The sequence below is a fragment of the Pezoporus flaviventris genome, unplaced genomic scaffold, assembly GCF_033815535.1.
Source record: "Pezoporus flaviventris isolate CSIRO_AGI_PZ_B2104156 unplaced genomic scaffold, CSIRO_AGI_Pfla_v1 ptg000038l, whole genome shotgun sequence".
Taxonomy (NCBI): Eukaryota; Metazoa; Chordata; class Aves; order Psittaciformes; family Psittacidae; genus Pezoporus; species Pezoporus flaviventris.
In genome coordinates, this window is record NW_026892586.1 from 125,215 (window position 1) to 137,260 (window position 12,046).

Here is a 12,046-nt window from a genome sequence, read left to right on the forward strand (position 1 = left end):
CTCACAAACTCTCTGTTAGCTGATCACCTGTCCCCAGACAGAGTTCCATACTTTCCAGCCTATCCCTAACATAAAGGGCAACTCCCCCTCCCCGCCTGCCAGGACTGTCTTTTCTGAAAGGCCTGTAACCTTCCATTCCAGCACTTAAGTCATAGGAGCCCTCCCACCATTTTTCTGTGATACCTATTACATCATATCCCCGTAGACATGCACACATCTCTAATTCCTCTTGTTTGTTCCCCATCTTTGTCTCTAAATTGGAGAGACATAGATTTGATTGATGGACCACTTGGTGAATAAAGAACTGGCTGTATGGCCGCACACATAGAGTTTTTTTCAATGGCTCAATGTCCAGCTGGAGACCTGTAATGAGTGGTGTCCCTCAGGAACGGGTGTTGGGACCAGTCTTGTTCAACATCTTTGTCGGTGACATGGACAGTGTAATTGAGTGCGCCCTCAGCAAGTTTGCTGATGACACCAAGCTGTGTGGTTCGGTTGATACCCTGGAGGGAAGGAATGCCATCCAGAGGGACCTTGACACGCTTGTGAGGTGGGCTGATATCAACCTCATGAAGTTTAACCATGACAAGTGCAAGGTCCTACACCTGGGTCGAAGCAACCCCAGGCACAGCTACAGGTTGGGCAGAGAAGAGATCCAGAGCAGCCCTGTGGAGAAGGACTTGGGGGTGTTAGTCGATGAGAAAATGAACGTGAGCCGGCAGTGTGCGCTTGCAGCTCAGAAAGCCAACCGTATCTTGGGCTGCATCAAAAGGAGTGTGACCAGCAGGTCGAAGGAGTTGATCCTGCCCCTCTACTCTGCTCTTGTGAGACTTCACCTGGAGTACTGTGTGCAGTTCTGGTGTCCTCAACATAAAAAGGATATGGAACTGCTGGAACAAGTCCAGAGGAGGGCCACGAGGATGATCAGGGGACTGGAGCACTTCCTGTATGAAGACAGGCTGAGAAAGTTGGGGCTGTTGAGCCTGGAGAAGAGAAAGCTGCGTGGAGACCTCATAGCAGCCTTCCAGGATCTGAAGGGGGCTTATAAGGATGCTGGGGAGGGACTCTTCATTAGGGACTGTAGTGATAGGACAAGGGGTAACGAGTTAAAACTTCAACAGGGGAAGTTTAGATTGGATATAAGGATGAAGTTCTTTACTGTAAGGGTGGTGAGGCACTGGAATGGATTTCCCAGGGAAATTGTGAATGCTCCATCCCTGGTAGTGTTCAAGACCAGGTTGGACAGAGCTTGGGTTATATGGTTTAGTGTGAGGTGTCCCTGCCCATGGCAGGGGGGTTGGAACTAGATGATCTTAAGGTCCTTTCCAATCCTAACTATTCTATGATTCTTTGCTCGAGAGCATGGGCCAGGAGGGGATGATTAGGTCCCTGGGATACTATAGGGAACCAAAACACTCTGATGTGGCTCATCCTTGAAGCACTGTTTGCATCCAACCATCACCTCCTTCCCTCAAGACCCCTGTGAAGACACAGGCAGGTTGCTTCTTGCTGCTGCCACATTTATTCGGGAACATCTGCTTTCAACTCTGCCCAACGCCTCACGCCAACAGCCACCAGAGCCACAGCGAGCAAACTGAGAACACACAGCAGGAGGAGGGCCACAGAGAGCCACAGGTTAGGTCCTGCAGAAGAGTAAGATTGGTTACACGTCTGTGGCCCCTGAGCTGGCACTGAGCCCTGGCATGGCATCTCCTGGCTGGGGCTGAGCTGGGGAGGACACCTCCTGTGAAGGGTAAGAGCCACTGGAGCTGGGGTATGGCAGGGTCCTGAGGGTATTAACAGGACCCAGTCACCCCAATTAGCCTCACATGGGGCGTCCACCCACACCTGCTGCCCAGGGGCTTCATTTAGTCTGTCATTCATGTGGCTGGTGTCTGAGCTATGCTGTGGGTGGTCTTGGTCCTGGACCTCTGCTTGGATCTCCTGGATTGACCTCAGTGCTCAGAAGGAGCCTGCCTCACTGTGTTGATGCAGAGGTCCATTGTGAGAGCCCAGCCTCCCTCACCTGGCTCCTGACTCCTGGTCCCTTCCCACCCTGCTCAGCCTGACCTGTGCCCAGTACGGAGCCATTCACCAGAGCCAACCTCTCTGTGCTGGTTTGGCTCCTGGAGCATGCCCTGCATGGCCATGACACCTGAAAGACTCCACGCTCCTGTGCAGAGCAGTGACTTTAGCAGACCTTTTAAAGAACCTGTCATTGCCTAGAGGGTTGCAAAGGTCTGTGAGCTGCTCCTGCCCTCCCCAGAGGGACATACGTACCCCCCAGGTCATGTTGGTCTGTCCGGGAATGGTGGGTCTCTGCTTCCAAGGAAGGACCAGCCAGCAGGTGGATGGGCCCATAGGAGACAATCTTACTGTAGTCATTGGCCAGTGCCCGCTTGCTCCACCGGTGCCTGGGGCACTGCTGTGGACAAAGCCAAGGGAAAGGTTTTGGGAGCAGAGGGCAGGGGATAAGCCCACTCCAGGGGCAAGAGCAAATCCTGGTGGTCTGCCCCTGGCAGAGGCCCCAATGGGGCTGCAGCCTGGGAGTGGTCAAGACCCCAGAGGAGCCTGCTCCTCCCCAGGTCCTATCATAAACCTCTCCTCCTGCAAATACCCAACAGACAGAAGGAAGAGGGAAAGGAGCTTTCTGGTGGGTTCAAGACCTTGTACCTTTAGTTCAAGGTGCTGGGCTGAGCTCCTGCTGCTGGGAGGTGTTTATTGTGCTGAGGCACCCAAAACCAGAGCAGAGCCCCTTCTCCAAACAGCAGGCCCAGGGAAGGGAGGTCCCTCTGCATGGCCAGGGCGCTGTGCAGATCACTGGAAGAGCTCACCTTGGCACAGGGCTCCGGGCCATTGGGGAGACAGAGCTGGACACGGCAGTGCAGGAACACCTCGGGGTAACCGACAAACTGGAACATCTGGAAGCTGAACTTGGCGGTAGTTTTCTCTCCAAAGATGTTCAGGTATGTCACTGTCTCATCATGGGGACACCTGGGACACCATGGCTGAGTCAGCAGGGGGAAACAAAGGGGAGCATCCCAGACTGGGACACCAAGCACACAGGGACTGGGTGCAGCCCCCAGGTTTTTCTGAACTATTTCTGTCTTGGTGCTAGTGGGGATGCCTTTCCTTGGCACCCTGTGTTGTGCCCAGCTTCAGGAGGAACTGTTACCACCACAGGAGCTGCCTTGTGTCTCACTCCGGGGAGCCACAGCTGCTCTGCATGAGTGCAGTGAGCCTGGCTGTGGTTCCCACTTCCCAGACATCCATGTTACCAGCTTTAGCTTGGCTGCAGCCACCTTTAATGCAAACTCTTCAGCAGAGACCTCTCTGCACATTGCAGCAAGGTCACCAGCTGCCCAGAAGTGATGCTGGAGGGAAGGCAGCACTGTTGGCAGCAGAGCAGGGTCAGGAGAGGGGGCTTACTTTAGAGCAGTTAAAAGGATCATCTATGGGTCTGTTCCACCTATTCAGTGATGGTGTCCACCATAGGTGGTGTCATTGATGGTGTCATTGCTCCCTCACATCAACCTGTCTTTAGCATCCAGCAAAGAGATATGACTGTGCTCATGGTGCAAGGAGACCAGATGCACTACAGGCACTCCACTCACCCCTTCTCAATAAGCTTGTGCTGCACGTCCTGGTAGGGATCTGTGCTCGGTGTGGCCCAGCAGTCCTCAACACTCAGCAGGAAGTACTTGAGTTGGTGCTGTCCTTCTATCTTCAGCAGAACATAGAGCGTGCCTGTGACAGGGACAGCCACAGCCGGCAGGTGATAGGGCTGCAGGTAGGAGGGGGTCTTGTACAGTCTCATGCTAACGTTGAAGTGTCCTTCTCTGACCACAAACTGCACCAGCCTGAGAAGAGAGGAGGAGACCTCACAAACAGAATAAGGCAGGAAGGACACAGCACAAATAAGGCCAATGGCAGAGGTGCACTGACTTGGAATGTGCCTCTGCTCTCAGGTGAGAGCCAGGCCCCAAGCTGTCTCCTGGCTGGTATGTCCACACTGTGTGCGGACAGAGGCAAGGAGCTCCAGGAGTTCTCACTGACTGGCTGCCCAGTGAGAGCTATGAGAAAGGCAACTCAGGAGGTCCTGACCTGCACCTCCACAGGGGCATGGTGGGGGCATCTCCCAGTTCCCACCCTTTATTTTTTAGATAGCTGGTTTCAAGCACGGAGGCTAGGAGAAAGGTATGCCCCTCTTCGGCTCTGCCCCAGGTCCAAACCTCGTGTTGAAAAAACATTTTGGGAAGAGAAAGGGAGGTAGCCTGATCTCAGAGCTCTCTAGTGGCTCCCCAGGGCCTTTGTAGATCACCTCATTGAAGGCATCTATTTTTCTGCAAGCTCTTTCATGTCAGCAGCAAGGTGAAGAGGAACCACTCACTTGTCAACAGCAGTGAGAGTGAAGGGCAGCCTCACCACCTGCTCGTAGGCATAGACGCAGGAGAAATGCACCTCAAGATGAAAACTCCGGGAGATCACTGCCCCATGCGCTTCCCACTCTGACTCCATGACGTTGGAGTACGACACATGGGAGCTGTTTTGCTGGAATGACACAGAAATCAAGTCTCCAGAATATGTCTAAGTCCATATGCAGAGACCCAAGGTCCATTTCAGATGGATGCAACTCAGCTGCTCCAGGCCTGGATACCTGCTGGGGTTTTGCTCAAGCCCCATGTCCAGGGGCTGCTGACAAGCATCATCAGAGAAGGCAGGAATCAGTAGAGTGACCACAGGTGAGGGCAATGCAGAGTTGGAGCACTGGTTCTTCTGAACCCCCCCTGACCCATGAATCAAGTGAGGGACCAAGGGGCTATAGCCAGGACTGCAGAGCTCAGAGGATGCTACCAGAAAGCTGCAGGCTGTTATCTAGGTGATAGCTAGAGCTTTCCGACAGCCCCCAGTGAAGCCTTCCAAGGGGAATGAAAACTTTACAGCACCCTGATATCAAAGGAAAAGCTTCTGGGGCTTCACCTTTGCTGTCCACACTCTGTACATCTGCTCCTCTCATGGCTTCAGAGCTACACAGAGAGGCTCTGCTGGATCCTTACCTGAATTATTGATCCACAAGCAGTGTGGTTTTCACCTGTGAGAGTGGCTGCAAAAAACAGCTCACCCTCTTCTTCCTTTTCTGAGACCTTGCATGCCTGGTTCCTCAAGTGGACAAGCTGCTGGGGGATCTTCAGGAGTTCAAATGCCTCCTTCCTCACCATCATCTTCATGTGCTCTTCCTCACAGGACAACTTCAGTACCACATCTAGGGAAAAAAGCCATCTGCAATAGCAATAAGGGCCTGAAGGAGGCCTAGGTCAACTATGGAGCGGCACAGTCCCACTGAGCTCAGCAGACCCTCATCCCATCTCGGTTGGAGGCTGCTGGTGGGGCTCTTCACAGACACTGGGCAAAAGACAAACCTGTGGGAACACACAGGCATTAATGTGGGTCTCTTACTTTCTCCTGGTTGCTTAAGACCTGCACAAGTCCATGACCACTGCTACCCTGAACAGACACAGTCCTTAAGCTCGAGACATCAAAGGCAGATGTTGTGGGTATAGCCCCTTTTGAGGGCTCTCTACAGAATCACTGCAGCCTGCCAAGGGCACCAGACAGGGACAGGGATCCTCTCTTGCAGATGAAGAAGACACAGGTTTTGGCCAGTGTCTGGAAGAGGCTTCAGTGGAGCTGTGTGGAATATGTATGCTTGTTCTGACACTGCAAGGCAGCTGTGCTCTGCAGCTTGCCCTGCTGCCCTGGCACAGCTTCTTGGCAGACAAGAAATTAAGTAATTAAGACTTTTAGGGAGGAAGGAAATGGCCTGTGACTGGGTTTTGTACCAATGTGTAGTCAGGACATGGTAGTGGTGGCAGGCAGGAGCTGGGATGTGCTCCTGGAGCCTGCATTGGAGAGCAGCGGTAACACCAGTGCACCAGTGCACCATGCCCATCACCCTTCCCTCTGGTGTCCCTGGACAGACTATGGAGGGCTCATAGCATCCTCTACCTTGGCAGAATGCCCCTGTGAAGCCCGGTCTGCAGCTGCAAACGGGTCTGTCCTCCATCAGCTGGCAGTGCCCCTGGTGCTGGCATGGGTTTGGCAGGCAGGCATTCAGGCTCCTCTTGAGACGGAGGGCAGCCCCTCGCCTGGGGCTCACCAGCTCCCCTGCAGCAAAGGAAAGGTGAGAAAGCTGAAACTCAGCAAGAACATCTCCTCTGTGAGAGACACGAGAGTGAACTCACCCATGGTATGAAACCCTGCACAGCTTGCCAGGGCTGAGATCCTCACCTAGAGCCAGGGCAGGCACACCTGAGGAAGAACCTGCCTCGTGGCTTGCCTGGGAGGATGCATGTGAGAGCCTGGGAGAGCTCCTCAGCATGGCTGTAATGTGGATCAGAGTTATGGAGCTTGCCACCAGCTAGTAAGGAGAGCGGTGGCACATCACAGCCCCTGTGCCCATCTCCATGGGTTATATACTGCACATGACTGGGATGGAGAGCCTGAGGTTTCTGCCTATTTTGCTGGCTCCTGCACCCCAGTTCCTGCCTCCCCTTGAGCCCTGCTCTGTTATCTCCCCATAGCAGCCTTCAGCAGTGCCCTGAATGAGGAACCTGGACACAGATCAGGTGAGGGCTTGACCTCTCCTTTCCATAGTACTCATCTGTGACCCAGCAGGGACAGTGTACAGGGAGACTCACTCTTGTTGCCTTCACAGCCAGCCAGGCAGAGGGCAGAGACCAGCAGCAAGCATCTCACAGTCCTTTCCTGTGAAAACAAACAGGTTCTGGGTAACTTGGTTTTAATATGCTCGCTGGAGATGTTTGCAGTCATCCATAAAGAGCCCACCCTCAAGCATTGGGTGTGATAATTTCTGTACTGTATATCCTCCAAAAGCTCTGTGTTCAATGGCACAAAGTAATTTCCTATCCCAAATGAACAGATACCTCCCTTCCCCCCAGGCTAACACAAGGGTCAAATACTGTCCTGAATTTAGGGAGCTATTCCTGAATGAGGGGGTGGAAGAAACCAGACCTTGGACCTGCAGGGATGTGCTGGCAGTGATAAAGCCACATTTCAGTAAGAACAGGCACTTTAAGTAAAACTGCATAGCTGAGGCATCAGCCCAGGCTCCCCAAAGAAGAAAGGCGTTTCCCCTCTTCCCACTACAGCTCTTTTGAAGAGCCAGGATTTGCAGAAGGATCCTTGCTTTTCCAGTAACACATATCCATAACAAGGAGACAATGGGATAAAAAAAACCCCAAAGCTTTGGACACAACTAAAATTAATGCCATAAAGACACAGATTAAGTCAATCTCCCCCATGATACGGATAATGGACTTCTTTAGGGAAATTCATGGCGTGGTCCTGGGTGAGCCCTGGACACTGGAGTCTCCTTATCAGACATGGATAAGAGCCAGATGGGGCAGGTGGCTGGAGCGATGCAGTGCCAAAAGCCCCGCTCTGGTTTGGCAGCACATGGCTCACCCTCCACCAGACCCCGGAGCTCCAGGCAAGGAGGGTTTAATCCCTGCTCTGCTCCTTGTTCTCCGCAGCAGTCCTGAGACATCCCACCAGCATCAAGCTCTCGCCTTGCTCTCACCCCACTTACCATCGCCAGGCTGCTCTGTGCTTCTCCAGCCACCAATGCCCCTGTCACTCTCGTGCTCCCTGCCCCATGCCTTATATTGCCTTCCAGTCCCTTGTCGTCCCCCCCCAAACACATTGCTTGGTGATTGCACAAGATCCAGCTTAGCATCCTTCAGCTCTAGACCCTCCCAAAGTCTATCCTCCGGCACCCATGGCCCTTCCCATTGGCTGATGGCTCCTGACTGCTGACCCAATTCACCACCCTGGTGGGATCCCAAACAGGGCAGTATCCACAGAATCCCCAGGAATGTGGGGGTATGTGCATCCAACTGTTTTGTGGTAACTGCTTTTGACGCAGCAGTAACAGCAGATACCACAGCAGAACATGTGAAGGCCAGATAACTGTGTACTGAACACATGCCGTTTCGCAACCAGAACGTACAGTGGCTTTGGCTGGTTTCTTAATGACTTCTGACATCTAAGATCTGGTGAGAGATGGAGGGATGAGGGCTTGGTCCTACCATGCTTTGTTTGGGAAACAGTAACCAGCTGCCAACAGCAGTAATCACTCAAGATGATGCTTCTTGATATATATTGACTATATACTCTGTGCTTTAATTGCTTCAGTCACCACAACACAGTGGCAAATGTGAACATCAACCCAGGTTTTTTTCTAACCACAATGAAAGCCAGAAAACAATAGTGTTTAGCACTTGACCCTGCTCACAGCCTAATGAACAACCAATTGGAAAAAGAAGAAGAAAGAAAAGGCCTCCTGCCATCCCTGGCTGCCAGCTTTTGGGTGAGAATCTCTGCTTTCCATTATGTGCTGTATAAAGCAGTTGACAGAAGCTTGCACAGGCTTCATTAGAGATGCAAAAGCAGCACAGCCCGAAAGCTTAGAAAGCAACAGAGTAAGGGGGGGGGGGGGGGGGGGAGCTTCGTGGTTTTATTATTCTTTTTAAAAAGAGAGAGAAACCCAGTGAGTTTCAGAGCAGCTTCGTGGTCTCCGGGGCTGTCCTGGCGAGCACATTTGGCTGCTTCCCCCCGCTTTGGCTAAGTGTCTCCTGGCAGAGGAGGCTGCAGCACACACGGGTGGTCTCTCCAAGGCAGCACCTGGAGCTCAGCCAGGAAGACGCTCAGACCAGCGGCGGGGAGAGTCAGGGCAGCTGAGGGGTTGCAGGGTGGCTCCTGAGGAGACCCCGGGGACAGCTCGGGGCTCAGTGGCCTGCCCGGGATGGTGGGAGGCCTGGCGGGGGGGGGGCGGGAGGAAGCCCCGGGGAGGCCGGGGAAGGCCCTGGGGTGGAGGCTGGGGTAAGCCCTGGAGAGTCCTGGGGGAGGCCGGGGGTAGGTCGGGGTAGGGCCGGAGGAAGGCCTGGGGGGAAGCCGCAGGCCCTGCCACGGCCCCGCGGTGCCTTTGTGGCGGCGTTTCCATACTGCTGGTGCCCGGCAGCAGGGGGGCGGGCAGGGAGCGGCAGCCTCAGGGTCGGGGAGGAGGGCTGGGCTCGCCGCCCCCCAAGTGCAAGGTCTGTGCCTCTGTCTGCCCCTCATGGGTCAGCCTGATCGCGGGGAGTGGGAAAAAAACAACCCCCACGTCCCCGAGAGGATATCCGTAACAGCCTCTGTCCTTGGAGGCTGCTGAGTGCTGCAGAACATCCTGCTCCTTTCAAGGCCCCTGCGCTGCCGGCCTGGCTCGGTGCAGCCCTGACGACTCTGGTAGGGCCATCGGCTGGTGCCCGGCAGGTTTTGGAGCTGCCTTCCAGCTGGCAGCACCCCGGAGGACGCAGTTTTCACACGGGCACGGCAAGCAAGGGATGCGGCACCACCTGAGCATGGGGATGTGCTGAGTCTGGCTCCCCTGATCTGATGGCTTCCCTGCACCACCGCACCCAGGAACATGCAGCCACTTCTTTACTAAGCCCAGCCCAAAGTCAAATTCAGTGCTCACTCTTCACTGTCATGCCTCTGGATGCCTCAGCCATGCTCATGTACTAAATCACTGTAGCCAGCATGCCAATGTATCTGTGTTGCTGTGTACCTGGGTCCCACCCCTGAATTCATCCTGGTGTGTGCATTTCTGTAGTGCCTGGGAGGAGGTGGAATGGATGTTCTGGAGGAGAAGGAGGACGACAAGAAAAGAGTGGAAGAAAAGCTGAAGGCTTTGGTGGTCAATGATGACCTCCAGGATGTGGAGACAAAGGTGCCTGTGGAGCAAGACTGCATCCCAAAGCATCCGCTCTAAGTCATGTGTGTCTGTCAGTTGCTGGGATGAGGAGAGACGGTTCCTCTGGGCTCCACGGGGAGATGGCACACATATGCATGGCACGTGTGGTCCCTTGGCACCCGGAAGGGAGTGAGCAAGTTTCATATGCCTGGTGTGTCTGTGCAAGAGTGGGCACGCGTAAGACAAGGTAACTCACTTCATTGCACACGCATTTGTTGCTGTGTCATGACACTACGAGAAAGGTAGATTGTGCATGCCCTTCTTCAGCTCTGCCCCAGGCCCAAACCTCGTGTTGAAAAAACATTTTGGGAAGAGAAAGGGAGGTAGCCTGATCTCAGAGCTCTCTAGTGGCTCCCCAGGGCCTTTGCAGATCACCTCATTGAAGGCATCTATTTTTCTGCAAGCTCTTTCATGTCAGCAGCAAGGTGAAGAGGAACCACTCACTTGTCAACAGCAGTGAGAGTGAAGGGCAGCCTCACCACCTGCTCGTAGGCATAGACACAGGAGAAATGCACCTCAAGCTGAAAACTTTGGGAGATTACTGCCCTATGCGCTTCCCACTCTGACTCCATGACGTTGGAGTACGACACATGGGAGCTGTTTTGCTGGAATGACACAGAAATCAAGTCTCCAGAATATGTCTAAGTCCATATGCAGAGACCCAAGGTCCATTTCAGATGGTGCAATTCAGCTCTCAAAGTGAGCAAACTGAGAGCACACAGCAGGAGGAGAGCCCCAGGGAGCCCCAGGTTAGGTCCTGCAGAAGAGAAAGGTTCGTTACACATCTGTGGCCCCTGAGCTGGCACTGAGCCCTGGCATGACATCTCCTGGCTGGGGATGAGCTGGGGAGGTCACCTCCTGTGAAGAGGCACTGGAGCTGGGGGTATGGCAGGGTCCTGAGGGCATTAACAGGACTCAGTCACCCCAATTAGCCTCACATGGGGCGTCCACCCACACCTGCTGCCCAGGGGCTCCATTTAGTTTGTCATTCACACAGCTGGTCTCTAAACAAAAAGGAAAGGGAGAAAGGGGAGGAAGAAAAGAGGGAGGTGAAAGATAAGAAGGGGGGAAGACAAAGAGAAAAACAAGCAAGGAAGCCTCTGGTTCTGAACTCATCAGTGTTAGTTCAACACCAGGAAAAACACCATAACAAATTCATTTAGAATCCTTTTACAGCCACCAGGGACATAGCAGCTGCCAAAAAAAAAAATAAATAAAAAAAATCAGTTAATACATATTATCAAGGATTAGCATCAAACTAATTTCCTCTTCTGATGGAGTAATTAGCTTAAGAGACAAGGAGTAAAGCATTGAAGTGGCATGACTCCACCCCTGCTAGGCAGGGAGTGACCAGCATGGCTGGCCCAGGATGAAAACCCACCCAAGGCTCTGGGGGGCCTAACTCTACACAGGCAGCAAACATCTGAGGGGCTTGTACAAATGTTACCTGGCAAACAGCCGCAAGGAGTGAGAGAGCTGGGAGCTCAGCTCCTGCCAGGGCTGTTCCTGTGACACCCAACGAGGGGAGCCACCTCCAGAGGACACACTGACCAGAGCCATGGGGCACAACTGCCTCGGCCACCAGTGAACCCTAAACTAGGTAGTCTGGAAAGGACCTGTCAGACATCCCTACAGAACCTTTGGGCTAAGGGGCCGTTGCAGCCGCCCCCTGCCCCCCCCCCCCCCCGACAACCAAAACGCAACAACACCCATCCCACTACCCTCAGGAGAGCAGGAGAGCCGCAAAATGGCAACCCCACAGCGTCAGCACACCACCCACCTTATTGGCCATTCTTGAAAAGGTGTTTCTGAGAGGCAGAGGCTGGCTGGAGCTGCTGAGGGCTTGTGCCATTCTTATATATCAAAAGAATCTTGATTTTTATATTTTGTCCTCTGAAATTAATTTTTAGTCTTTATATTAGGATTTCAGATGTTTACGTGTTGGGGAAGAGGGAGAAGAGGAACTTTTCAAGTAGCGTTGCGACTTGATTAAAGTTTGAGCTCTTTCTTACTAAGCAGTGACAGTTGCAGCAGTAGAGTATGTAGAGGATTTCAGTTGCACATGAAATCCTAAGAAAGTCTCATCAGAACAGGCAGCTTCCAACTGGTATTCCCAGTGCGTTCCCTCTGTATGTGCATGTGAGGCACAGAGCTAGCTTAGCTATTTAAAAAGACCTGTTTGAGGATGGAATAAAGCATGGAATATATGTGAGTTACATCAGAGTGATTCGTGTC

At 53.2% G+C, this 12,046-nt stretch overlaps 1 protein-coding gene across 3 annotated transcripts; it reads right to left on the minus strand.

Moving 5' to 3' along the window:
• Positions 1–1,899: 1,899 nt before the first annotated feature.
• On the minus strand, positions 1,900–7,761 carry LOC133275268 (uromodulin-like). 3 transcript variants are annotated; one of them, XM_061465113.1, is made up of 10 exons: positions 7,610–7,761; positions 6,699–6,765; positions 6,007–6,165; positions 5,058–5,263; positions 4,391–4,551; positions 3,824–3,860; positions 3,615–3,724; positions 2,835–2,994; positions 2,281–2,425; positions 1,900–2,173 (listed from the first exon to the last, which is right to left on the minus strand). In XM_061465113.1, exons 1-10 carry the CDS (start codon positions 7,754–7,756, stop codon positions 2,061–2,063), a joined length of 1,305 nt encoding a protein of 434 aa, XP_061321097.1. In that variant the 5' UTR covers positions 7,757–7,761; the 3' UTR covers positions 1,900–2,060. The 3 variants fall into 3 exon arrangements, with proteins under 3 accessions (XP_061321097.1, XP_061321096.1, XP_061321095.1); XM_061465112.1 differs by having other exon boundaries at positions 2,281–2,422; positions 3,615–3,860; XM_061465111.1 differs by having other exon boundaries at positions 3,615–3,860.
• Between the last annotated feature and the right edge of the window lie 4,285 nt (positions 7,762–12,046).

Excerpts from the sequence above, each read along its gene's own strand:
- LOC133275268 (XM_061465111.1), bottom strand. The coding sequence starts at position 7,756 with ATGCTAAGCTGGATCTTGTGCAATCACCAAGCAATGTGTTTGGGGGGG. Across the intron at positions 6,766-7,609 it reads CACAGAGCAGCCTGGCGATG|GAAAGGACTGTGAGATGCTT; the intron begins GTAAGTGGGGTG and ends TTGTTTTCACAG. Across the intron at positions 2,174-2,280 it reads AGACCAACATGACCTGGGGG|GAGCGTGGAGTCTTTCAGGT; the intron begins GTACGTATGTCC and ends TGCTCTGCACAG.